General features: G+C 39.2%; 2 protein-coding genes and 1 long non-coding RNA gene across 3 annotated transcripts; 1 reads left to right on the top strand and 2 right to left on the bottom strand.

Moving 5' to 3' along the window:
• Positions 1 to 292: 292 nt before the first annotated feature.
• LOC102809909 (NXPE family member 3-like) lies at positions 293 to 3,004 on the bottom strand. The gene is made up of 5 exons (XM_006815888.2): positions 2,924 to 3,004; positions 2,331 to 2,650; positions 1,590 to 2,135; positions 1,247 to 1,296; positions 293 to 1,017 (listed from the first exon to the last, which is right to left on the bottom strand). Exons 1-5 carry the CDS (start codon positions 3,002 to 3,004, stop codon positions 293 to 295), a joined length of 1,722 nt encoding a protein of 573 aa, XP_006815951.2.
• Positions 3,005 to 6,465: 3,461 nt separating this feature from the next.
• LOC102810013 (platelet-activating factor acetylhydrolase-like) lies at positions 6,466 to 23,024 on the top strand. The gene is made up of 9 exons (XM_006815889.3): positions 6,466 to 6,703; positions 7,646 to 7,806; positions 8,658 to 8,835; positions 16,230 to 16,359; positions 17,605 to 17,718; positions 18,826 to 18,917; positions 19,445 to 19,624; positions 21,311 to 21,444; positions 22,157 to 23,024. Exons 1-9 carry the CDS (start codon positions 6,630 to 6,632, stop codon positions 22,261 to 22,263), a joined length of 1,170 nt encoding a protein of 389 aa, XP_006815952.2. The 5' UTR covers positions 6,466 to 6,629; the 3' UTR covers positions 22,264 to 23,024.
• On the bottom strand, positions 22,951 to 26,798 carry LOC146745509 (uncharacterized). The gene is made up of 3 exons (XR_014929409.1): positions 24,734 to 26,798; positions 24,188 to 24,212; positions 22,951 to 23,115 (listed from the first exon to the last, which is right to left on the bottom strand). It is a non-coding gene; the product is annotated as an uncharacterized LOC146745509 (long non-coding RNA).
• Positions 26,799 to 27,106: the final 308 nt, after the last annotated feature.

Genomic DNA, 27,106 nt, shown 5'->3' with positions numbered 1-27,106 from the left:
TGGAGGTGATAACAGCACATTTGTTATGGCACGCGACATACATTTATTGGAAGATGAGTATTGTGAAAAAGGGAAATCAACAATGACAAGAGAGTTTCGCTAAATCAACATTACGCAATTACGTCATTTTACCACAATTCGCTAAAATTGCATGTCGCTTTTTCAACATGTTTTACATTAGTAACTAAAAGGTGAGATACTTTATAAATATATAATGTATTGTTCATCAATAATCCTCAATTCAGTATTATATTCAACCGAACTTAAGACTACAGAATCCGGTACTGCTGCTTCATACTGATTCAACTTGTGTTGGGCAAATATAAGATAGCAATAGATTTACTCTTTCATCGATTACTAACCGATTTGAGTGCAGTTCAATTCGACTTAAGTGAGATGATGTCATTTGCGAGACACCGAGGAAGTAGACACCCATCCCACCAAAAACACGACGTATCATACGATCCATGTCAAAGCCAACCCACGGACCGCTGAAATATGTTTGCATATCATCAAAATCAATTCCCGGATGTGAAGTTTGTAAGAACACCTTGACTGTCGGACAACGCGATAAAAGTCTCTCCACTGAAAACCTGGTGGCATAAAGTCTGTCCAAGTATGAAGGAATGGACCAAGTGAAATAATGGAAAATAATGTTCATTACAACAACTGTTGGACGAGATTCACACATTTCTTTCGTAATTGTATCGAGAAACTCGCTCTCAAGCCTAATATTGAAGAAGGTAGGACCAAGAGGAAAGTATGCTTTAGGCTCTATTGTGTAGTCACCGAGGTTGTATTTTGCTCTGATCGATTGACCTAACTGGAAAATTGTTGAGTCTCCAAACATCTTGATTGAGACATTTGACAAACACTTCTCAATTTGTGCAGGATTCCAGTGTTGACTTTTGCACACGAGAGATACATACGTCACATTGTCTGTCCAGTATCCATCCGAAATAGGAACTGGTAAGTCAGGACCACAGAGTGGCAGCGGTGGAAGGCTGGATGAGGAATCTAAAAAAAATATATGTATGCATATATGTAGCATTGCAACTTGTTGATTATGCCAAAGGTAACGCATTTGCATAGGAGTCAAATATATTTCGATCTTGATTCAATCAGAATATTATGAATATGTCATTTAAGTTTGACCACTGATAAAACATCATAACTGGGAAAATGAAATTACACAGTTGGATATGTTAGGTGAGATCTCCAATGTCGACAAATCGTGTTTACGTACCTTTGATCTTGATTTTCATAGGCGTGGATGCAAGTATACTCTTTTGACGACTGATAAAAAACAACATAAACATTGTGAGGAACCATAACTTATTTAAATTTGATGTTTGTATTCCCACTAATCAGAACATAGCTTGCTTATTTGTAAAATCATCATATTTGTCTCCTTAGTCTATCGGCGAATTTAAGTTTAATAACTGACGAACAGACCCGCCATATGCCAAAGCAGACAATGTACTTTTAAATAATACCGGGAAATTGTGTTCAGTGCTCCAATTACTAGATTAAGTCATGAAGTCAGTTTGTAGTAATGTCGTGTTTGTAGTACTCGTACCAAGACTTACCTTGCAAATATATATGATGCACGTTTGCGTTCTACCTGTACAGATTCATCTTTAACATTAGTCGGTGTGGGGTTAACACTAATCAACTCTTTGCAGGTGAATGATTTGGGTTTGTCGCAAACGAACATTGTGCTGGCAAACGAGTTTCGATTTTTATAACTACATTTATCCTCCCATGTTCCATCTCGTATTATCTTACAGTCGACTTCTTCTGTATCGCGACCTGCGCTATAAACACCTGTCCATTCCATGTGTCCCTCACCCGATCGTTCTTTGTTTATAAATTGTAACATTTCTCGTGTGAATCGCATGAAAATTGATATATTGGCTTCTCCTGCCCAGGCAGCGTAGAAATGCACAGAATAAGTGCCATTCCCATAATCGGTTACACGCCCTGACGTACTTTTGACCAGCTTTTCATTGGACATAACAGCTTCAAACATATCACCGCCCTTTTTACGTTGATTGCCGTATTTATCAAATGTCTCTATGACGACGTGGATGTGTCCTCCTTTTGTGACATGCGTGTCGTCGTGGAAATATACCCTGTGGAAAAACGAAAACAAGAATGTTTTATTTTTAGTAGCTGTATGCAGGTGTATAAAAACTAATCTCTGATTGACTAAATGATTTGTTTATATACAAGACATCAGATACAGTTATGCAAATATAACAAAGGGCAGTTGGGGGATGGTGGTGAATAACATTAATTTGTTTCTTTAATTTGGTGTTTTGTCTTACCTACTGTGAGTCGTCGATGACACACCAAAATTGTTCGTTCCAATAGAGAAAGGTTGAATCCTTGTTACATCTTCTCTGTTTAAATTACTGTAAGCCAGTTCAAACTCTTCCGCCATGCTTTTCCATTCCATACCAAAAAGAGTGTATTTGTCATATGGAAAGAGTTTGTCATGATTATTGAACGTGGGTGTATGAAGATCTTTTGGACGCTTTTCAACAATTTCAACGTTTTGTTTTGAAGAGTAGTTCTTTTCTTGCAGCATGAAACGTGTCGTCACATCGGTAACCCCGGTAACTATCTGATGAGACTCTCTAGACGTCTAATGTTTAATACAAATGGAGAAGGAGAAATATAAAAAAAATGCATAATTATTATTATAAACAATGCTTCTTCTAAATAATGAGTTGTTGTGGAATGTGGTTTTTATTTTCATAACTACATTAATCCTTCATTTCATCTCGAATTATCTTACAATTAAACATCGGAATTTGTGCAAGAAAGTTAATGTGCATATAAGTTGCGTTTAGTTGCTGATTTTGATGTTCAATATATTTTTCCCATCACAAATATTCTCATTTCTGTCTTTACATACCACACTTGTCCATATTCTGTCAACTCCTATGCCGATGACGATTCCAATAATTAATCTGAGTGATATCAATTTGACAGTCATCATTCCTGAAGTATATGAATTGCGATGAATGTACAAAAATCACAATTATTAAATTTCGCAAGACTGACCAAAATACACTTGGCCTGTATTATGGGACAATTATAGTGAATATCATGATTTAAAAGTCAACAATATGTGTGGGGAAATTTACCAGAACTAGTATGAGCGCAAAATGCGTGAAATATTTATTCACAGATGTACAATTGTGTTTTAATATATACTCTAATCTACTTAATAGTAATATTGAATAAATAATACTTTATTAATGTCTTCAAAACCGACTACATACATTGAAGATATGAATCTTTTGTTCAGGAAAAATAAATGAAAGGAAAATTAGAAATACAGGATCGAATTTCAAGACCTTCTTTCTACGATAACGTAACTTTCGGGATCATTGCCATCATTGGTGCCGCCATTTTCAATTTTATCCATGTTACAAATGTACTAGTCTTATTGATTTTGAAGATCATGTGGCCATAAAACAAACACAATATTGAACAAAATAATATTAATCGAACCGTTAAACCAGGGTCTTCCTAAATATATATAAGTTTGGTGGTTTCACGCACGCCCTTCTTTCAATTTGTAGATCGGCATTTCCCTTGCCAATAAACTATCTCGCTACATTAAACAAAAGTGTGTAGCATTACGGACAGAATTGGAGGGAATTATATCATCGTTGGTCAAAAATCCAATATGAACCACAGTGTTTACATATTTTCTCGTCGACAAACCCACAGGGCATTGACAGCACAGAAATGGGTTTGAGTTAAACCCAAATCAAAATGGTCGTAACATTATAAGTACAAATAAAATAATCATATCTTTCACTGTACAGTAGACATTATTATAATGATTCAGTTGTAAAAAAAGGGATCACCATTCATGTCGCTGGAATGACTAGTTCAAAATGGCGTCGTGTTGTACATTGCAATCGTCGAACTCAGTAATGACATGTCCGATTTCAAGCATAATTATACTAAATAAGTCGGATACATAGGACACAATGTCAACGACGTTTATGAGAGGAATACATGCATATTATTAAAAACCAGCCATAAGCTTGCGAAGATATAACCATTGAACAATGAGCGTAGGAGTGGGAATACATACTTTTCAAAACAAAGGCGTGCGAATGCACGATTAAAGTACTATAAACAGTTCAAATATACAAATGTATTTTAAATAATGTGTCGAAAATTACCTGAAATCGTCAATAAATCAGGCAAAGCTCTACATTACCGTTGTATCGTTCACAGTGTACGATATATTGATGCCATGTGTTACACACCACTCATTCCACGTGGATAAACATATGAACAGATGACTGCACTCCTGCTGCTGTGATATATATATACATTAATGTTGAGCTAGTTGCCATGCCTACCTCGCTTTTGTTTTATACTCTCGACGACAAATAACCTTGATGGGTGAATTAAAATAATACTGTTGGTAGAATAGAAAAGTATAGATTCCGAATATATAAGCATACATACACGAGATTCGAACGCATTACCTCGGCAAAGCTCTTTGCCACTGCAGGTAGACCACAGTCTAACACATTCACCCAACGAAAAAGTTAGCTCATAGCGGCGACTTCATAAAGGCGCTCTCTCAGTGACTGGGTGAGCATGCGTAAGCCGAATATATAACGTCACCGAAAACGACATGCATATAAAGCCATTGTGACTTAATCAGTTAACTGTACATGAAGACGTCCAGGCATTCCAAATGTAGATTTAGATGTCCTCAGATATCTATTGCAAAAAAAAAGGAACTATTGTGAACTTGCCGTACAGTCGTGAGATAAAATATAACTCATGCCTAAACAATGTGATGTGTGATGAGATACAAGTCGAATTGACTACGTTAATAAGTATTATGTAATATTCCATGGCAAATTATCGCGTTATTGCTGGTAGTAACATAGCAGTTCAATGTATTTTATATTTTCATATATATACTAGAAGTTATAGTGTTTATACAGACCCAATAGTTGTGTATCAGCGTTGTATGTCTGAGCCTTTTGTTGATATTCGTCGAGAACAGAACGAAATATGTGATACTTGAACTGAAATACTTTTAATACGCTCTTTTGAAATGCCAGATGCCATTTGCCTAGTAATACTAGGGTAATGAATAACACGTGCTTCACTAGTTTATTGATATCTTTTTGTACTATTTGTACACAACGTTCTGGGAGTGCTTGTTTTGGATCTTAACTAGTAGCTAAAGAAACAATTGTACCTGATGAGAGGACTGATGGTCACTGTCTTCCCTGGCATCATGAATATTGCAAATTCGACTACCCGCTGAGCAGTGAAAACTACTACATGCTCCTTGTCCTTGTTTCGTGTATGACTTTCATACATGAAATCGTTCAATGTTGATATCAGTAATCCACAACTTGGGTAGTATGTCGAAACATGCCATTTTATTTTTATGTTTTTGTTGACAGTACTTTGATTCCTCGTGTATATTCGAATTTTTATCTAGGTGTAACATTGGAAGAAACTTTATCATGGAATGGTCATGTTGAATTGTTATGTAAATAGTTATGTTAACGTGTTGGTTTAATCCGCAGGTTACACTCATGATACATTCCCCGCCGATTGTCAAATTGTCTTTTACCCTGGTCTGTTACAGTCAACATTAGACTATTGATAAAATATATGTTCTTCAGAAGAGCGCGATTCGTTTACTATGTGATTGACCCTTTGACCTTCCATCTGTGCAATGCACGAACATACGAACACAAATGTTTGTGTGCGACCCGTCAATACTTTATAGTTCCCCCATATTTGCAAAGATAAACAACATTAAAATTTTACATAGAAAGTGATAAAATAAAACGCGAAATACATTTTACATCCAGAATGTTACCCTTGAGACGCATTGGTGGCTTCTTTAAATTCTACTTACATTATCAGTGTTATATCTGCCTCTATAATAAACTCCGACTAGAGCTCCTTCTTTTTAAATGTATTTTTATGGGCGTAAATGTGCCACACATACACATATCTATCTGTATTGCTTTTTTGCATAAATAGATATCGGAAAATAAGCTGAACACTGAATAATTGAGAAGCATTTCAGAGGTTTTAAATTAATACAAATCAAAACATGCCTAATGGAAATGAATAAATGTAAGTTTATTGTTGATTATAGATAGTTAAGAATCATGTTTTTTTTGGCGAACACGTTCCGAAAAGGCGCCCGCGTTGAATGGTTAAGCAAATAATATCCAAATAGTTCTAATATAAAATTGCGTCTTATTCATTTGCATATTTGGAGTTACGAACTCTATTTATGTGTTCCAAGTCAATAATTTTGGAAGAATTAGATCCGTATAGTATAAATACATGTAATATTAATCTTATTTTAGTTGACAAGTGCGCCCTCCCCCGACAGCAAGATTCCCCTGTTGCAGTCGTTAGATGGCGCTCGGCCTGAGCTTGCCCCTTGGACTCTGCATTGAAAGGTCAATTTGTTGAATCGTCCAGTTGCCGTCTTTATAATTGATTGCTGAGCGACCTTTGAAATCCGGTTTGCTGGAATGGGAAGTCATTCGAGTGACCCATCCTGATGCATTTTCTGAACAGCGAAAGGTGTCTCGAGCAAAATGTTACCACCGGGAAGCGGGCAGTATGATGTCGGGTGCATGGATGTAATGACCGGCTTGGATGTGACTGAGTGGTAAGTTGTGCTCCACCTGTCCACCGTCCGGTGTTGAGGGACGGTGACCTGTCGTATAGGTATGTTCACGGGAAGCCTAGTAAGGCATGGAAGCGCTGGAGGATTTTCATTGAAACAAAAATATGTATAAAAAGTATTGAAAAAAGAAAAAAAAGGTTGCAGAATTTATTAAATAATTGGGAGAAACATAAAAAATAATTGAAAATTGAAAATTCTTCCCCCCTCTTCTCGTTGTAGTATGACATCTGTCATAGCACAGAGAGCACTGGGATTATGATAAACTGTACGCCTAGCATGTATGGGGGTATGATGGTTTTTATACACCACCCTCTCCCCCCATACAGGCTGGGCATACAATTTATTATAATTCTCATGATTCCTTTGATTATAGATTCCAATGTTTGGTTTTGTTGTAATACATGTATTTTTAATAGTGCCCCCCCAGTTCAGTCAAAATTCCGTTTTAATACTTTGGTAACTATTTGTTTCATATTATATGTCAATTTTTGTAATGTTCAATTTTTTCTAAGTTTCAATGAAAACAATTATGAAGAAAATAATGTAAAAATAATGTCTTTAACAGAGAATTTGAACATCAAATAAGTTACTGTAAAATGCTCTAATGATTTTTCTCTGAAAAGATTTTTTGTATGAAATTAATTTTCATTGATTTTTGATAAGTTGAATGTAAAATATTGGAAAAAAGGGATATTCACTGGATTTATTTTCACTTGAAAATTAATTCCAAGCAAAAATAAAGTATTTTACAGTACCTGGATTTGTGACTGGAAGACATAAGGCATAAGACCTAGTATATTCTTCAGTTGTTGTTTTGACGACCAATTTCATTAATTTTTATTTTCACTATACTTAGTTTTATTATTAAAACTTTCAATTTGAAGCCAGAATTTTATTTATTTCACAATAAATAATTTATTTTAGGAGTTTCTTCCGCTTATTTTATCCATCCTCAATAAAAGGAACATCAGCTGATGAGACGAAAGGAGTACCATGGTTTCCACGGAAACAATACAGGGATGCAATTGTGAAGCAGTTGAAACAGGGGTATCCTGAAGTGAATGAGAAAGACAAACAGGTGTTACGTATGTTTATTTATTCATTTATTATAGTTTATTTATTTATTAGTTTATGTGTTTGTTTTTTTGATAAAAAGTGACAAACAGTGAGCGTCATAAGGTACATTACAGTTACCGCAGCAGAAATCACAAAAAAAATCAATAATCAGTTTTTAAAAGTGGTTGCTTTTTGAAAAAATATCGATTTTATCTTTAAATGTGACGAGGTGAGTAGAAATACTGCAAAGTATTCACATAAATAGAATAGTAATTGTATCAACAACATGTAGCAGAAGTCGATGCACTCACGTACTGCCTGAGTACATACTTTGCAATGTTCTCGTGATAACAGAGTTATTATACATCTGTTCTTGCATGTAGTAATAATGTAGCAAATATATCCATATAACAGCCCTAAATGCCAGTGAGATTATGTATCCATGCCTGTGCCCTCGTTTACATTTAATGATTCTATAGTTCAGTCCACCACTAAATTATTGCTTTGACCGATTTTAATGATCAAAAATGCTCAAACGAAACATCAGCTTGACATACATTTTCCAAATAAGGAAGACAATTGTATGCGTCCATAACAATTTCAAACTTGGCTGTGCAATGTTTTAAACAGATAAATTCTATTGTTTTCAATGACAAGTCTATTACTATTTAAACTTTACTTTTACTATTCGTTTGTTTCATAGATTGATCAGTTGATATGATATATTTCAACAATATCTTTTTGGCAGTCAATATTCATCATGTATGTAGCCAATAATAAAATACTGTGAAAAAAAGTGCCGGTGTATCTATATTGGAAAAAGTATTCCTGGATATAATATTCAAAAATGAATCGACCAATTTCCTGGTTTTCACTCTAGTATCCAATATGGATTCCGCTACTGTTCCTGTACATTGGAATGGTCCGCTGTTGTCCAATGGGAATCTCTTCCCAAGCGTTATATATTCTCATGGACTTAGTTCAAGTCGGTTTCAGTACAACACCCTATGTATGGACCTCGCTTCGCATGGATACATTGTTGCAATTGTAGAACACAGGTGAGTGTCACAGACTTAGGCGAGGGTTCTTCGAACCCGCCTATTCACATAGTTCATACCCACCATAGACTCTTGTCAGTCAAAATGACTATTTTGAACTGTAGGCATTAATCAGCGATTCTGCCGGTGACGGAGAGATAGAATCCAGGTCAGGGGAAGCCCCATGACCTCAAGATTCTTTTACCCCTTACGTCACGAACCCACGTGACCGAGGCCACATGGCAACGCCATAGGCAGCCGTCCATCACTCTGGTTCCTTTCTCTCCGCCTCGAGGACTTAGACCAACGCGACGGAAAGAGTGGGGAGGTTGGGGGGACCCGGAGTCTATGGTGGGTATGAACTATGTGAATAGGCGGGTTCGAAGAACCCTCGCCTAAATTCACTACATTCAATTACCCACCATAGACTCCGGTCAGTCAAAATGACTATTTTGAACTGTAGGCAGAGTCAGACACTGATAGGTGACGGGTTTTTCCGAGCAAACAGAAAAAAAAGGAGAATGATGAAAGACTTTCCCCCAGTCCGGGATGAAAAACAAACCCAAAAACCTAAGTTAAGACCCAAGAAGGGTGGTGTCTTACCTTGCCTGTGCTGTCCCAGAAGCAAGAAGCCAATGCTGCTGTGGTGACAGGGTTCGGTGTGCCCGAGAAAGCTAGACCCAAGCCGAACTCGGGGGTGATAAGCTTGAAGTAGGACCGAAACAGTTCGCATGAGGGCGTAGGTCGACAGAAGCGAAACCTGGGAGCTTCCAGGAAGTGCTAGTGGAACAGACAATCTGCCCGCAAAAATGCAGAGACTGACTTATCGCCTATGCGCAGAGGCCCCTGCAGTCGTTCGGGCTGGGTCAGCAAACAAGGCCTGACCCGCTACGACGGGGCCTAACCTGAAGAGATCCTGCTCAATAGATTGGGTGTCTCCTAGGTAGTAGTTGATGAAGACGTTCTGCGTTCTCCAGAAGCCTGCCCTCAGAATGTGTTTGAGGGGGCACCTGACGCTAGCACTAGTGAGTTAGCAATCGCACAGACCTCATGTTCTTGTACTTGGTGTCTCTGCAAGGTCTGTGTTGAGGATAGTGTATTATAGACCTCCAGGACAGTCGCAGTAATCCACCTGGGGATGGAAGTCTGGGAAACCGGCTTATCCCGCTTGTCAGGGCCGTAACACAAAAACATGTGTTTGGGTCCCCGTCTAGAAAACCTGGTACGGTTCTCGTAGCAACTCAGCGCTCAGACCGGGCAGAGAAGCAACTCCTCCTGATCTTCCGGACTGACAATATTTGCCAGCCGGGGATGACGATTGGTTGAGAATCGTGTCCTGGGATTTGGTTCTTGGCGAGAACCCGATTCGTGTCTTAGTACAACTTGATCGCCCATAAAAGCGGCACAACCGTCCGCAAAGGATAGTGCGCGCCTAGCTTTGACCGGCGCCTACCCGAGGCGAGGGCCAGTAGGAAGACTATTTTCCACATCAAAAAATTGAGTGGTGCTGATTGGAGAGGCTCAAAAGGCGGTCTGCTTAGAGCGGACAACACAGCCGACAAGTCCCAGTTGGGCAGTTCCCTTGCATGGGGTCTCAGCGTCTGGAAAGCAGTAAATAGTCTCCTAATAGTAGGACAATCGGTTAGTCTTGTTCCCGTACGTTTGAATGGTGGGGCACAAGGCCGACCTGTAGCCAACGATCGCTGCATAGGACAAACCCACTTTGTCAAACAGGTGGACGAAGGAGCCTGCTACCTGGCCAATAGAGGGATGGTATCGATCAATCTCCCTTCCGCTACACTAACCAGTGTATGCTCGCAGCCTAGAAATGTAGGCTGCATTGGTGGAATCCCAGTTCGCCCTGGCCAGGACGTTGGCAGCCCGCTCAGATAAAGCTTTCGTATGGGCGGGTCTAATGAGAGCCTCTATGCGGGTAAGTGATACCCGCTGGGCTCGTGGTAGTGCGCCGTCTGGTTGGGACGGCATGTCCGGTAAGTGCGGAAGCACTGCTGGTGTTTCGACTATCGTTTCCGACAGAAGTGGAAACTAGGCCCTGTTCGGCCAATTGGGTGCGACCAATGATAATATGCAGGTGTGCACCTGTCGAAGTCTTCTCCGGTGCCCGGTGGACTAGCGGGAAGGGAGGAAAAGCGTACACAACTAAGTGGATCCGCGGGGTAGCAAAGCGACCCTGGCCCAGGCTCCTGGAGTCAGCAGGAGTGTTACGTACGTCGGGAGCTTGGTGTTCCGGGGTGCGGCAAACGATCTAACCTTGGACCGTCCACAGCCGAAACAGCCTGGAGGCTACCCACTGGGGTATCAGCCACTCCGTGTTCTGGAGACGGAGTCGCCCTGAAAGGGCGTCGCCAGACTGTTCCTCACCCCTGGAAGGTGGTGTGCGGTTAGCTCCCCATTGTATTCCAGGCACCAAAGGAGGATTTTGCTCCGCTAGGACTGACAACGATGGGGAAAGCGTCCCCCCCTCCTTCTTGAAGGAGACCACCGCTGCGTTGTCTGTGCGGAGCAGGACTCTGTGGTCTCGAACTACGGGTAGAAAGCGTGGTAGTGCTAAGTACACTGCTCACAGTTCGAGCCGGTTGATATGGTGGTCCCAAAACTATGCGGGAGCCATATCCTTGGGCTTGTTCGTCCAATAGATGCGCTCCCCAACCCTGGGGGGAGGCATTTGTTACCAGAGTCATACCTGCGGCGAGCGGGTCCAAGGGGGCCCCTCTGCCCGAGGTTGGTCAGTGACGACCACCAGGGCAGGGCTTCCTTCACTTGGTCCGAGATCGAAACCCGCCTATCTAGTTCCCTGGGGAACGACCCTTCGAACCGAGGTCATCATTCCGATGATCCGCATTAGTTCACGGAGGGACACCGAGGGAACGCTGACTAGGCATTCGGCTAGGCTGCTTAGCGCTAAGCAATATGCTTGAAATAGCTAAGCCAAGCTTACCTCTGTGTCAAAACTCCATGCCCAGGGACACCAACTGCGCATTGGCTCGAGGTGGGACTTGTCGATTTACTAACGAGCCCAACTGGTGAAGTAAATCCTGTGTTAGCCTGATGCGTTTGGCTATTACCCCTTGCCCGGGTTGTTGGTAACCAGTAGTCTGGGTACGGATTGAGGTGTATCGACATCTGGTGAAGCAGCAGCACTACCTGTTTCATCCCTCTGGTGAACACGTAGGGTGCTGTCCCTAACCCGAATGGAGGGGGGGCACCGAAGTTTGAATACTTGGCCCAGCTGGGCGATTCGAAGGAGATGGCAACTCGCTAGGTGCATCGGTACGTGCAGGTAGGCCCCGCTTAAATCTAGTGGGGCTAGCCAGTCAAAACGGTGGATGGAGAGAAGAACCCTGAATGGTGTCTCCATGTGGAACCGATCGAGGGGCACGTACTGATTCAGTCTGTCTAGGTCCAAAACTGGACGCCTGCCACTTGTAGATTTGGTACTACGAACACATTTGAGTAGAAGCCTGGACTTAGTTCCGGCTGATGTACCCTGTGTATGGCGTCTTTCCACAGCAAACTGCTACTTCCTGTCTAATTGCTTCCGCCTTGCGGGAGTCCCCTGGCAGTGCCCAACAGGGGAGACACTGACGGGGGGAAGTGGAGATTTCAGCGGTATGCCGTAAACGGATGTCACCACCTGGGAAGGTCCAGGGGTCGGTCACCCACCGTCTCCAAACCGGACTACACCGGCGCAATCTGTGTACGACAGGGATGTGTGGCCATGTGTTCGGCAGTTGCAAGGGGGGAGGGTGCTTCCTTCCCCCATGAGGCGAGTTCCCCAAGGCCTGAAGTAGTCACTAAGTTGTGACCTGGCCACTCACCGAACACGTGCCTGTCTCCCCCGGTTGCAGAGGTGAGCGTCAAACATGCTTCCCCTGCTGCCGGGTAGACATCCGCCCAGAGAGGGTGAGGAGCCACCACCTGGCTCTTACCTCCCTGGGGGCACGCCACTACCCTTCCCTCCCATGGAAGGGTATAAGCACTTGCCTCCTGGCTGACTCTGGCTAGCGGGCAATGCCCTAGGGCGTTGTGTTTTCTGTGCTTGGGGTGCCCTCCGCTTGCCCATGGCAGGACCAACTGGCTAGCGGATTCAATCTGAACCCTCTGATTCATTGCACTCCGAAGCTCCGAGACTGTACCCACCATTCCCTGAATAAAGAGGGTGGAGGGTGTCCAGTCTGCATCACTGAGGTGGGGGACGTACCCCAGCTCAGCTTGTCGGCGAAAACACGTGCGTCTAAGGCCGCGTCTCGTAGCCCAGTAGTGGCCCTGGCCAAGCGAGCCAGGCAACACTAGGGGGTGTCGCACGTAGAGGTGCGGTGGCCCACCAGTAAAAATGTCGCCTGGTCTAGGAGGCTGGTGCGTTCTGCCTCCAAGGTCACCAGAGTGCTGGGCACGCATAATAATGCGCTCAAGCAACTCTGCCCTCAGGGCTAGATGGGTCGTCCTCAATTGGCAAAGACACCCATGGAACGCAGCTATCCCCCTTTGCCCGGTTTGCCAAATTTGTGGTACCGGGGTCTGGGGAAGGAGCCTTGGAATCCTGTTGGGGGCGTTTTGGTCTCATCCCACGCTATGGGGTCTGATCCTGAAACACACTGACTGGGTAGCGTTTGGTCCAGTGGGAAGTGTTGCCTAACGTTATTCCCACCCAGGGGCCTTAAGCATTACATCCTCCGCGGCTGACCAACGCCGCCCATCAACACCGTTTGCGTGCTCTGCGCCCCACTCCGCACTCAGACGGACAGGGGAGAGATGTGCCGACGGGGTTGCTTTGGATCCCGACGCCCGTGATCCCATAAGCGTTGAAGCAACCTTAGGTGGTCGCTTTAGGATCAAGGGTGGGGGTATATACATCATATCACTGGGAACGATGATACTCCGCCTCACCCCAAAAGCGTGGCTCACCGAGTCATACAGATGGAAGACTCTGAGGGACCGCCCGGAGTACCGGCTGTATCCAACACGAGCGAACGCGTCTCCTTTAACTTAAAATATGTGAGAGGGAGCGTGTTCGACTGTGCGTCTCATGACAGGGTCGGTTCCCTCTGGGGACGCCCGTGGGTCAGTAAGAAAGGAGTCAAAACCCACAGCGGGGACCGGACACAAGGATAAATTCGTTATCGTTGTACCGTTACCGCGTGACGAACCCTAGCTGGCTGAAAGTGGGGAGGGGTCAACGCGTGCCCTGCCCTGAAAGCCCTGCCCCGAGATCGGAGACTTGGCTGCCAGCACCCCGTTGGCATTCAGTGCCCGCGGATCCAGAGAAGGACCGGTGTAATTAGCCTGAGCCTCGGCCACCCCCCAAAATAGTGGGAGAGCCGTGACTGGGAACGGGGGTTCCCCGGAAGAGACGTGTTTGAATGCAAACATGCTTTCGTGTCTCTTCCTGCTTGCCCACCGAGGGGACACAGTGGAGACAGCTCGCTCCGACTGCGTCTGATCTACCCGGCCTGCCAGGGACGCAATTGCCCCGACAGTCCTTCGACCAATTACAGCCCTCAACTCGGAGGCAAACTCGGCGCCGTGCGAGGAAGGGTCCACGAAGAGACCCGCAACGGGCCCCATAGGAGGAAAGCCTCCAGGGGCACAGCCTCGCTGCAGCTGGTAAAATCGGGTAAAAAACACCGCCTGAAAAAACAGACTGTGAGGATGCCCTCCGATCAGCGGGGGAGACCGAGAAAATATCGGTACCTCCGCCGTCGGGCCTCTTACTCGACGTCCCGGTACATGAAGTACCGGTAGCCGAGCGTGAGGACTTTCCACTCATGCAAAACACGCAACTCACTTTAACCGATTTGTTTACTGGATGCGCGACCTTGCTGTGACGCGGTCAGTGTCAGCGATTTTGATGGCTCTGAAAGAAAATCTCAGGCCTCAGAACTCAGTGAAAAAAAAACACGCTTTCATGCAAAAAAAAACCCCGGAACCCACACGTAGCCACGACAAAGCATCTTAGATGCGGGTTCTATGCTGGTAGATTCTGAATAAACCACTGTACGGTCGGTTCGAAAGACGAGGAGACCGGAAGAAAAAAGGCAGCGAGCCTTGGAGCTGTCATTACATCGATATATTGCTAAATACATTAAAAATAAAAGACGACATGCATGAGGGAGACGAATTACAGTAATTGTAAAAGGTGCCGCCATGAAATCAACATGTGACTACGTAGTGGCGCCGGATTTTGATTTCTTTGCTGTGAAAAATACTACACACAAAGGGGAAAACGACACGAGGGTAAAAAAAAGACAAGGAAAACTTATCCTACCAGCTACCATGTCGGATGCCGAGCAGCGGCAACAACCCAAGCTATAAATCTGGACAGGAAAAAAAAGCAGGCGATCCAGCAGAGCTCGCTAGATTTCATCTCCACTCGAGGCGGAGAGAAATTAAGAGTGATGGACGGCTGCCTATGGCATTGCCATGTGGCCTCGGTCACGTGGGTTCGTGACGTAAGGGGTAAAAGAATCTTGAGGTCATGGGGCTTCCCCTGACCTGGATTCTATCTCTCCGTCACCGGCAGAATCGCTGATTAATGCCTACAGTTCAAAATAGTCATTTTGACTGACCGGAGTCTATGGTGGGTAATTGAACGTAGTGAATTGAAATATTCCGCAATGCGACTGACTTCATTAAATGGTGACTAAAGACGTATGTCTATTTGCGAACTGTTGATCTTTGAAAAATATGGACCTATGAATAACTTTTTAAACGTTGTTATGAGAGTTCACAATCAGATGTTGAGGGTATAATCTCCCAAAACATGTATGTGTAATTTCACAATTTGTCATATTGGAAAATGCAAAAATCTACTAAAATCTTGGTGGGCCACTAAATTTTTAGGAATGGCTAGTAACAATTAGTTTGGGCTTTTATTATTTTCTATTACTAGTAAGTGTCTATTGCTGTGTCAGTGATTTATTTCCAATGTATGGTACAGCTTCATGGCCAAAATTTTTAAAATCAAATTTTCTTTTCAAATACTAATATTTGAATGTGTATATCACCAGCTGAGGTATTTATTTACTCTGATTTGTGATTTAATTTAATATGGCCAACTGGCGGCCATATTTATTTTATTGTGTCCATGTAAATCAACCAACATGTAGGCACAAAAACAAAACAAAAACTGTATGGTTTAAATAATATACACTACAACATCTGATAGAATAGATCTGATTTTTTTTCTTTTATCATTTTGTTGTGTTAGCTTACTTAACACAATCCTGGTTTAATAATGTTTACAGTTTTATTCATGTATCCATGAAATCTTGTGTCATTTTGCAATATTTTTATTAAGTTGGGCCAAACAAATAAAGCTGAGGATAGTATTATAAAGCTGAGTTGCAGGTGAATGTTAATTATTTTATTTTAATTCAAGTATATTCATTTACCAGAGATAATTCTGCATGTACAACCTACTGCTTGAGGCCATCTGATGAAGATAAGATGACTCTTAAAGAAGAGTTTGTCACATTTATATTGTCATTGCCAAGCAGAGAAGAGTATGCACTCAGAAATAGTCAGGTCTGTATATATATATATAGTCTATAACTGATGAACTTATCAAAACCTGCAAGACCTTGACACTGAACATCTAGCATTAGTTATATAACTGTATACAAAATTAACATTTAGTTGGGATGGTCTTCCTTGTTTTTAATCAGTCAATCACCTAATGACCTGTCTGGCTTATATATTACCATAAAATCTGTATTAGAAACCCGCATTCCTGAATAGAAGCGCAACCAATTTTTTTGAACAATTGCGAACCAAAAAAAATCACAATTTCTCATTTGTGTAGATTTTCTAATAGAAACCACTTCCCCTCTGTTGTATTGTACCATTTTAATATAAACCGCGGCTTCTAATACAGATTTTACAGTATTGGCCAATCAACGTTGTAGTCCATAGCTAATCGACCAATTAAGTGGTTTGGTCCAGATATAATTGACCAATCAACCGTTTGGTCCATATATGATGTTTGGCTATCAATTCAAGTTTTCACCAAGACCAGAAAAAACATTTTACTTAAATTTACAAGAAGTTTTACCAAATTTAAGAAGACTGGTTCAATGAGTGCATTTTATTCAGGCAGCCTGAACTTTAGATTCTCTTTACTTTTTAGTGATACATTATGAACAGTGAACAATACTCTTGGGAGACAAACATCTCTGTTCATTAGGACATTTTGGGCTTCAAGAAAGGAATTCAGGGAGAGTCTTATAGTTTGTTCAAATAATGTTATTTTCTGTTTGTTTATGTTAATATTATCATTTATCTTTTCTGTTTCAAAGGTAAATGAACATTATTATTATACATCTGTCACAATAACACCATAAGTTACAGCATGCTGTAATTTTGCGGTATTGCACTTGGTATTTTCATCCCACCATATTTGGAAATGCGAATTCCAAATTTGGAACGATTACGTTGCGTAAGCATCCTCTGGTAATAAAAAACAAACATGGCTGCCCCCAGGGTTTGACCGGACTCCACACAAACAAGTTTGTCAAATACATTGTATGTTCTAAACTTTTTGTACTTTGGCATTCCCATGATGTATTTCCGGGAGTAAATGATGTATAATAATATAATAAGGTTATTATGAAGATACTGCAAAGTATGTATGCGTCGGTTGATAGTCCCGCTGTACTCTAGCTCCTCATGCATACTTTGCAGTATCCCCGTAATGTTATTATTATATAAGGATGGTAATTGGTGACAAGTTATACCAGTATATACATTATTAAACTTTGTTTTGTTTCTCAGGTAAAACAGAGAGCTAAGGAGTGCACCAGAACACTGGATCTATTACAGAAAATGAATAAAGGACAGTTGATCCAAAACCAAATGGACATTCATTGCAACTTCTCTCAATTTAAGGTGAACATATTTTTATGTATAAATCCAATGTGTAACCAAAATAATTACTGTTGGGGAGCTGCATTTCCTAATCAGTGCAATACTGAGAAAGCATTACTTTTGTAGTACCATATGTCACAGGAGTCAAAAATTAGCAGTTACAGCACATTGACAATAATTTTTTTTTTCCAAGGGTTACTGTTTTTCAAATGTGGTAGGCCAAATAGACGACTGGAAATTTAGTAAAAAATGAGTCATTATAGTATGTGTTCAAATCTCTAGTATCATACACAATTTGAGCATTTTTTTGTGTTCATACTTTCTTGCATGGCTTTAAGTACCTACTTAACTTGATGAACTAACCAATATTATCATGTACCAACTTTCTAAACAAATTTGTTAAGTTAGAAGCCTTATACTAATAAATGCAAATACATTGACTCGCTTCGCATCACTCGTGAAAATAACTTCTGTCATAGTATACACTCATGATAACCTCTGAATAGTGAAAAATATAAAAAAAAATTAAATTGCGTTGTATCTATTGCAACAAATGCATGATGAGGAATTATGTAACTTTGTTGTCACCAGTATCATAGCGTTACATGGCACAATTGGTGTAAATCCTACCAGTAAACCCTATAAAGGAATTGACTTGTACAATTCACTTTCCCCCTGAGTTCCGTGCACCTCATTTGGACAGCGTTGATTACAAGCGTGATGAGAGCACATCTTAAAACTCTGACAAACTACATTTTTTTGTCTTTTGACTTTTTATATTTTTATCCGACCCTCGCCCGTTGCTATGTAGGTTACGTATGTGGGAATAGAATTATATCACTGATGGTAATTCAGAATCAGAATTATTGTGAATTTTCATTTCAAAAAATGTGCTTGAACTATACTTTAGTATGTGCACCTTAGGTGAAATATATACACCACAAAAGTAGTACTGGTAGTCTCTTTGTATTATTTGGAAGTCCAAAACTAAAAACAGCATGTAGATAAGCATAATGTCAAACAATTTCTTAAATCACACTTTAAAATACTGTGACTTATGTAGACAAACTTTAATACAAGCACTTGTTTATTGCATTTGACTGATTAATGTATGTTTTGTAATTTCAGGGAAGACTAGACACAGACAATGTCTCTGTCATTGGTCACTCATTCGGAGGCACTACAGCAATACAGTCTCTCTATCAAGACAAAAGATTCAGGTCAAACAGATTTAGTATTTTAATGTAGATGCCTACTCATAATTGTTGGGCAAATTAGTATAAATATGACGTGATAAATTTCAAATCAAGTGAATTTTACCAGAAATTCCAGGTCACAGGAGACTTCTACTTTATGAAGCAGCCAAGTTACGTACAGCAATCAATCGTTACATCGAAGACAGTGCTGGTAATTTGAAATTTCAAGCAAGGTTCATTACTGTAAAATCACCTGCACTGCTCGATTAGTTTACCAATTGAATCTCATCATCTTGAATGATATTACTTACTCCATCCCATTCTTAATGCACTGGCTATTGTGTGACAGCCAACTCAATAATTCAACCAATCAAATAGATATGGTAGGTTCATTTTCCAAACAAAGTTTCCACCAATCAAACTGAATGATAGTGTAGTAATATGGCAGTCACATGTAACAGAAGTTATGGGAAAGATATGAATATGTATGAATTGAGGAAGACAAACGTGAAATATTTAAATTAATCAAATATTTAATTGACCAATCACAGGTGTTGTATTGCGTTGGATTCTTGGATGTTTCCATTGGATATCAGGACCATATCATATGACATTCATCAACCAATCCTATTCATTAATGACGAAAGATTTCAATGGACAGGAAATATTGTTCGAATGAACAGAATTCTATCGGATAAAACTGGTGGAGAAAGAAGACTGATTACCATCATGTAAGAAAATAATTCTCACACATTGTGTTATTGAATATTTTAATTAGTTCTCGTCAGATTATAATCTGATTATTATACATCTGTCATCGTTCAGCGTGCCGTAATATTGCGGTATTGCACTAGGTATTTTCATTCTACCATGTTAGGAAACGTGAATTCCAAATATGAAGTGATTACGTGTTCTCTAATTATAAAAATCAAACATGGCTGCCCCTAGGGTTTGATCGGACTCCGCACAAAGAAGTTCGCTAAATCAGTTCTAAACGTTTTGGATTTTGGCATTCCCATGATGTATTCCTGGGAGGAAAAGATGTATAACAATAAGGTTATAATAACCTCATATTATCGGTAACAAATTTAGAGAGCACGTAATTGTATTAAAACTTTCCCCACCAGTTCCATATTTTGATCACAAAATAGTCCTGTTTATAGTCTGCACTTTCCTTGAAAAGATTGGGACAAAAGTAGCCAAATTTGTAGAATAAAAACTTAAATTTGACTCTAATTTTGTCTGTTGCCTTCAAAATTACGGTCATTTCTAGAAATGTTTGAAAAAGTGCAAAAAACTTTAGGCAAGAAAGTATGGTGTTGAAAAGAGTAAACACAGTTTTGTATTAATGGCTTGTATCACTTTTGTTGATCAACATGATATTATAATGTTCAGTGAAGAATTTTTAAATTAGTAAAGGATTTGGGAAGCGTCAAATTGTTCTAAGATATAATACTGTAAAATACTTTATTTTAGCTAGAATTAATTTTCACTTAAAGGGCTTTTTTAGTGTTTTGTTTGGAATTTATTTTCACTGACTTTTGACGAGTTAAATGTAAAATATAGGGAAAAAGGTATATTCGCTGGATTTTATTTTCACTGAATCATGCGCTTCAGCGAAAAAAAGCGAAAATTAATTCCAAGCAAAAATAAAGTATTTTACGGCTGTGTCTGCATGGCACAATTGTGGGGTTTGGTTATAAGGCCAAAAAAAAACAACAACTTATGTTGCACCCAAGTCGAAAAATTGAAATATTGGGTCGGTCGATCAGATTTTTTTTGTCTATAGGTATATGGGAAAAAAAACACGACCCAATATTTCATATTTTTCGGTCGGTCGCTGAGGGCAACAAAATAATTTTTTTTGGGGGCCTAAGGTTATATTCAAGGTGAATATGGATACAAACTGACATACCGGTAGTTCCTATCTTTGCAAACTGCTTTGTTTTTGTTCGATTACACACTGTCAGCAGACCATGGAATACCATGTAGAAAATGGAGTACACCTAATAGATACAGTTGTTAATAAACGCATGTTGTATAAATGTTTATTGTATGTCAGGGTTTATACAGTCATATTTACTTGAACTGGAATTTGGAATGAAATGTTCTGGAAAAATGGATTTAAGTTTATGAAGGTCCTGAAAATTGAACAATCAGCATAAAAATCCATGTTGCAAAATGTCTATTTAAATCACCACAAAAGTGAGAAGAAATGAATTGGTTGAATTTAAAGATTGCCTTGTATCCCTGGAATTTTGACAAAAATTGTGAAAATTAAACTTTTATGTAAAAATATGATCAGAGAGCTGGTATTTCTACTTATCCATTCTCTTCTAGAATTCTCTCCACTTTGCTCTCAAAATACAAATATTACGCATACTAATTATCTTATTTATTACCCCCCCCCCTTCAAGGGGTACAGACCATGACAATCAAACAGACTTTCCATTCTTATTGGATTACTGGAGAAAACAGAACAGATTGGACCCCCATGTAGCCATGGCAACACAGAATAATGCTATAATTGCTTTCATATCAAAGCACACAGGTAATATATATTTGAGTAAATTGCACATGAACTGGTTTGTTTTCAAGAGCAATATAAACTAGGTGGACCCATTACTACTTTCTCATATTTTCTTTATTGGTACTGTTAGCATAAATGAATCACCCACATTTATCTTTTTAGCTCCGCTGTTGACTTTGTCGAGCAGAGCTCGAGCTGATCATGTGAGTGATTGTCCGTCAGCGTTCGTCATCCATGTCAACTTTTTCGACTTCTTGAAAACTACAAGCCTGAATACTTTGATACTTGGTGTATTTGTACCTTGGGTAGACCTCTCTTAGATTTGTCCATTTCATGATGTTTCCTTCAATTCTCTAATTTTGGTGAATATTTTTGGTAAAATGTGATATTTTCGACTTCTTGTTAAAAACTGCAAGTCCGATTTCTCTGATACTATATATATTGTTCATTTTCTAATGATGTCTCCAGTTCTTTAATTGCCATGTGCATTGCTAACAGTGGAGTTATCTCAGCCGACAGGCTGCTTGTTTGGAGATTATATAACCCAAATTCAGTTAGTATAGTTCAACAATTATGTCAATGAAAGGCAAAGATCTCCAAGTTGACATTTAATGACCAAACCCCCTCGAGTTGATGCTATGCCCTAATGAGTACCCACCTTCATGTCAATTGTCTAAATCGTTCTCCTGCCAAAATTGTTTATATTATGTATTGTTGTTTTTTTTCAATCAAGGAATGGTGTATAATAAATCACTGGACCGCATCTTTGAAGGAGATTATCCAAATGTTATTAAAGGAACAAATGTAAAGCTACATAAGAATCCAAATTCTAAACTATGAACACCGAGACCTCGAGATCTGTATTGAGCAGTATATCTTTCACTATTATCAACTTTCACTATTATCAACTTTCACTATTATCAACTTTCTCAAGTCATTAGCTTTACTCTAACAAAACTAAACGATTGTTAATTTCACAAATGTAATTCTTTTTTTTCTTTTTTTCAAAAACTACTTTTTGAAATTACTGATTGTATTAAATCATTAAATTTACTGGAATAACAATAAATATGGTTTGAGTGAAAAACAATAGACAAGTTTTGAGTTCCTACAGTCAGGATCTTCCATGGCTGCTTCTTTATGACTGAAAGGGGTCGCTATTATAACCAGTCAGTAATGAACCCAGAATAGTTTCCCAGAGATATGTTATCTGTATGTACCAGGATGTAATCAATTAAGCTTTGTCCAATATTTATTTGTGCCAGGCGACAGTTCTGTACTTCAAATGTCTCTCCTGGCATTTTTTTTGTTAATCTGGGTCAGTGGATTTTGCCTTCCCACTGACTCAGACATATTGCTAGTACTAGGATGGTGGATTCATCTTCATTTTTGGAGAAACTAGAAAAACCAGACTATGCATATAGGTATGTGCCCTACAGATTTTACCTTATATATTCTCAACTGCAGAACATCAAGATATTGTACAAAGAACGATGAAATCTTGCTTATTGAAGATCACAACAAATGTTTGAGTTCATTTACTAAGATTTTAATGTACAATGTTAGCACAGAATAAAAGCAGTCTCTTCTGTTTCATCACACTTTCCTCTCAAGCGTGAACGTCCCATAGGTTTTCAAAGCAAAGTTGAAATGCGTGGCGTCAGTTCGGTCTAGAATGGAGATGTACATTTCCTATAAACATGACATGAAAAAGAGTGTATACAATATTGCAAAAAAATCAATAGGTTGTTGGTCATTTCTCAACTTGCACGACTTGCTATAATACACACTTTGACTATTCAGATCCTAACTTTGTTAGTCTTATTTAATCTGTACTGTAAAATACTTTATTTTCGCTTGGAATTAATTTTCGCTAAAGGGATAATTCAGTGAAAATACCTTTTTTTCTATATTTTACATTCAACTCGTCAAAAATCAGTGAAAATAAATTCCATACAAAAAACCCCAAAAAGTCTTTTCAGTGAAAATTAATTCCAGCTAAAAAATAAAGTACTTTACAGTATGCTAATTTTATATCAGTCTCCAGCTTGTTATAACGGCTTATCCAGAAAGATTTTGATTTATTTCATCTTCTCGCACAACCACATAAGACTGGCATATTTAGTCATTCTGAACAAGTCTCTCACTATAATATATTCATGAGCCATGCATGATTGGGTTAATATGCATAATTAAATATGTATTATTACTGATTGGGCTAGTTTATTGGTCTATTATTTATTAGTAATTTTCTTTGATGGTTGAAGGTTAAGACAGGATTCACAACTCAAGTTGTAGCTTGATGTGACAGGTCATATAGAATCCTAATTAATTCCTGTGCTTATGGTCAAATAAATTGCGCCCTCTAGTGATACAGTGCTTCTATGACATAGATGGGTGTCTTTAAAAGCATCATATCATTTTTATCTGTAGACATCCATCAGTGAAGAATGTTTTTGAGAGATTTTATTCCACCCACCACACAATCAGTTATCGATTTGAGTGACATTGCCTGTACCCATATACATTTGTCAATAGACTGGTACAGTTTAGGCAATTTATTTCATTTTAAATTAAATAAAAAATATTGCGAACAGTGTTTTTTATTTTAATTTAACTGAAAACAAAAATCACCACAGCTGGGCCATTCTGATCCGTCACTAGAGGGTGCACTTTATAAAAATGACACCATTTTTCAGGACAACAGGTTGAGTTGAAAGTGTTGATTAACACATGGAGGTGAAAAAAAAAGAAGCTTTTTTACCTCTATGATTCACGTAAAGGAAATCCTGATGTTGCCAGTCAAACAACCATGCACATGCAACCATGCAGGAAAAAGAATAAATTACATTTTAAGTTAATTTTCGTAAAGCGAAAATTATATAACAAACATGTACATTCTTGAAATTGCCAATTTGAAATGTGTGCATATCTGAAATCGTGAATCGTTTACAAATTGAATTGACTGTATTTAAGTAGTTAGGGGGTCTTGGCTGTATTCAAGTAGTTAAGTAGCCTTGTGTTCAACAAATCTTACAAGCCTGTTCCCAAATGACTACAGAAACAAGATTTAAGTTTGTTTTAAAGGCTGTTGGATGCATTGAAATACCCCATCAGCCAAGGTACAATTATCCCACCATAACATCACGATTATTACCTATGCAGATTTGAGTTACATGTAGAGTGTGTCCTCTTTGGCAATACAATATTTCGTATTTATCCGAGTAAGAGATTGACGTCATGTCCGGGCATACATATGCCCACCCCTATTTTTAGGCAATTTTCCATGTTTAAGACCCTGGGCTCTTACCGGGATAAATACAGTACCACACGATTTCCATTGCCATCTAACACCAAATCTGATTGGCTGCTTGTTTCACAGGCACTTCAAAGTACACAGTAGCTTGACAGAATCGAGCACAGCCTCATGGAGGGCATGTTTGCAAAACAGTGTGATTCAGACCATGTAAATGTCCTCCTATATCACCAGAATCACCTTTGATTCGGGCTGAATACTGAATACTACTCAGTTACACTAGTTGCTTGATATTTATAATTATTTGTAATAAATTCATAAAATTATATGCAGTAATATAATAATATTTATACCCTAAACCCTTGGTAATACATACGACATGAAATCAGTCAATATATGCAAATTATCGAATTAATATTCACTATTTCTAAAATTTCCAAAGTACTGCTTTTTTGCTACAAATTGTCAAATAAATTGTTTTTTTTGTTAAACCAAGACTTGTCAATCCCCGTATTGTGCCATTGAATTATGGGATACTATAATTGTTCTTGTTTATACAAAAAAAGCTCTGAAAATTAAGAAAGTAAACAACCCCACGCTTCAAGAATAACAGTGAATTCTTGAATATTTTACAGAATGTGTGCATATTATATACTCACACATCAAGTATGTCACACTATAGTATCAAACCCAAATACAAGTATAAGTACATAAATTCACTTTTTAAACATTATTTAGGTAAATGCAGTATTTACAATATTTGTTGTAATTAGTATGAAATTTTAAGCTCACTGATATAATATTCTTTATTGACTGGATACAACTTTTGCTGCCTGAGGGCGGGAACGCCCTAACTTGCATCGGAATGTAAGCCGTACTGAGGGCAGCAAAGGCTATATTCAGTCCATAAAGGTTTCATCATACACCTTATAGAAGTAATTACACGATGTAATCTAGAATGGCACATTTCGTTTTGATTGATAAAAGCAGGACCGGGCGCACTGAGCCAGGCGTGATATGGGAAATTATTGCCCTTCCTATAGCGATACAAGGCCAAGCAATACTAAGTATATGATAAAGCACAATAATTTACTGTAAACCAAATTGGAATCTATTTTCGTTGAAGGGATGATTGAGTGAAAATAAAATCAAGGAAATATTTTACATTCAACTCATCAAAATTCAGTAAAAATAAACTTCATACAAAACGTCCAAAAAGTTTTTTTCAGCGAAAAATCAATTACAGCAAAAATAAAGTATTTTACAGTAGTTTAACTTGCACTCAGTGGCCCTCAGTATCCAAAAATGTCATCTCATGCAATTAATATTTCCAATAATATGCTAATTAGCAAATGAATATGCATGGATAATTTGTTAATGTTTGTGGCCACTTTTAAATTTATTTAAATCATCTGATTCAAAATACAAGTAAATAAGTAATTCTCAAATAAAACCTAGAGTATAACAGAGATAAGTGTTGTCCAGGTGTATTATACCATTTTAAAGTAGATATGTTGTCTAAAACTGACCTTATTTACAACAAAAATTAAGTAAGTGATTGTTTACCGCTATTTTTAAACACTTAAAAAAAAAAATTCACAAATTGATGAAGTATATTAAAAAAGCATTTGGCAGCAATATGTGTATTTTGAAATATGAAAAAAATTCACATCACTAATTTGACAAAAAAACAAAAATCTGCGTATTAGATGATTTTGATTCAACTTTTTGGCCAATTAAATAACAAAATACAAATAACAAAATGAGCCAAAATTAAATTATTTACAGTTACAGAATTTGGAAACTATTTTGCTGCTCCATATCCTCGGGGGCGGAGCTACGTCACGGACGTTCTACGTTGCTAAGACGCGCACCAATGTACCACGTATGAGGGTTGTGCGCGCTGCTGTGGAACGCCGGTGGAGCCGGTGAAAACTCGAGAAAACAGCATAAACTCAACTTTGAAGTAATCCTGATCAACCAAATTCATATATGTTACACACGTAGGGCTAATCTTGTTACACTGTTCAGGGGACTCTCAACAACCATCGCAAAGTACCGTTTTCTGCGAGTTTTGGGTCTTTGTTTTCACCGCCGCGGGTTGCCAGGCAGTAGAAAATGCCCGGATGCCCCCCCCCCCCCCCCCGAGGATACCCACTTTAACTTAAAGTCTGTTAACTAATGTATACATGTAGGATACATGTAGGTATGCGTGTTGTTTTGTGCCACCAATACAGTACAGCTTTTACCAAACATGTTGCACACATCCGTACATTTATAACATTTGCGTCTTCCAACTAACCTGCATTGCATATTTTTATTGCACTTTTTTACCATACCACGCTGCGAGCTGAATCCTATTTTTGAGACGGTAAAAATTATTTCTGATGATTTTTGTTCAAATTTTGCCTAAATAAACATAATTCT

The sequence above is a fragment of the Saccoglossus kowalevskii genome, chromosome 5 (genome assembly GCF_978046115.1).
Source record: "Saccoglossus kowalevskii chromosome 5, keSacKowa6.1, whole genome shotgun sequence".
In the NCBI taxonomy this organism is placed as follows: Eukaryota; Metazoa; Hemichordata; class Enteropneusta; family Harrimaniidae; genus Saccoglossus; species Saccoglossus kowalevskii.
Note: the sequence above shows the minus strand (reverse complement) of the source record. Positions and strands in the feature narration are given on the sequence as shown.

What these genes read in the sequence shown, in the direction of transcription:
- LOC102810013 (XM_006815889.3), top strand. Translation starts at nt 6,630, where the DNA reads ATGTTACCACCGGGAAGCGGGCAGTATGATGTCGGGTGCATGGATGTA. An exon ending in AGAAGACTGATTACCATCAT is followed by an intron (nt 19,625 to 21,310) that starts GTAAGAAAATAA and finishes CCCCCCTTCAAG; the next exon opens with GGGTACAGACCATGACAATC. An exon ending in TTTCATATCAAAGCACACAG is followed by an intron (nt 21,445 to 22,156) that starts GTAATATATATT and finishes TTTTCAATCAAG; the next exon opens with GAATGGTGTATAATAAATCA.
- LOC102809909 (XM_006815888.2), bottom strand. Translation starts at nt 3,004, where the DNA reads ATGACTGTCAAATTGATATCACTCAGATTAATTATTGGAATCGTCATC. An exon ending in TCATCGACGACTCACAGTAG is followed by an intron (nt 2,136 to 2,330) that starts GTAAGACAAAAC and finishes GTTTTTCCACAG; the next exon opens with GGTATATTTCCACGACGACA. An exon ending in TATGAAAATCAAGATCAAAG is followed by an intron (nt 1,018 to 1,246) that starts GTACGTAAACAC and finishes TATTTTTTTTAG; the next exon opens with ATTCCTCATCCAGCCTTCCA.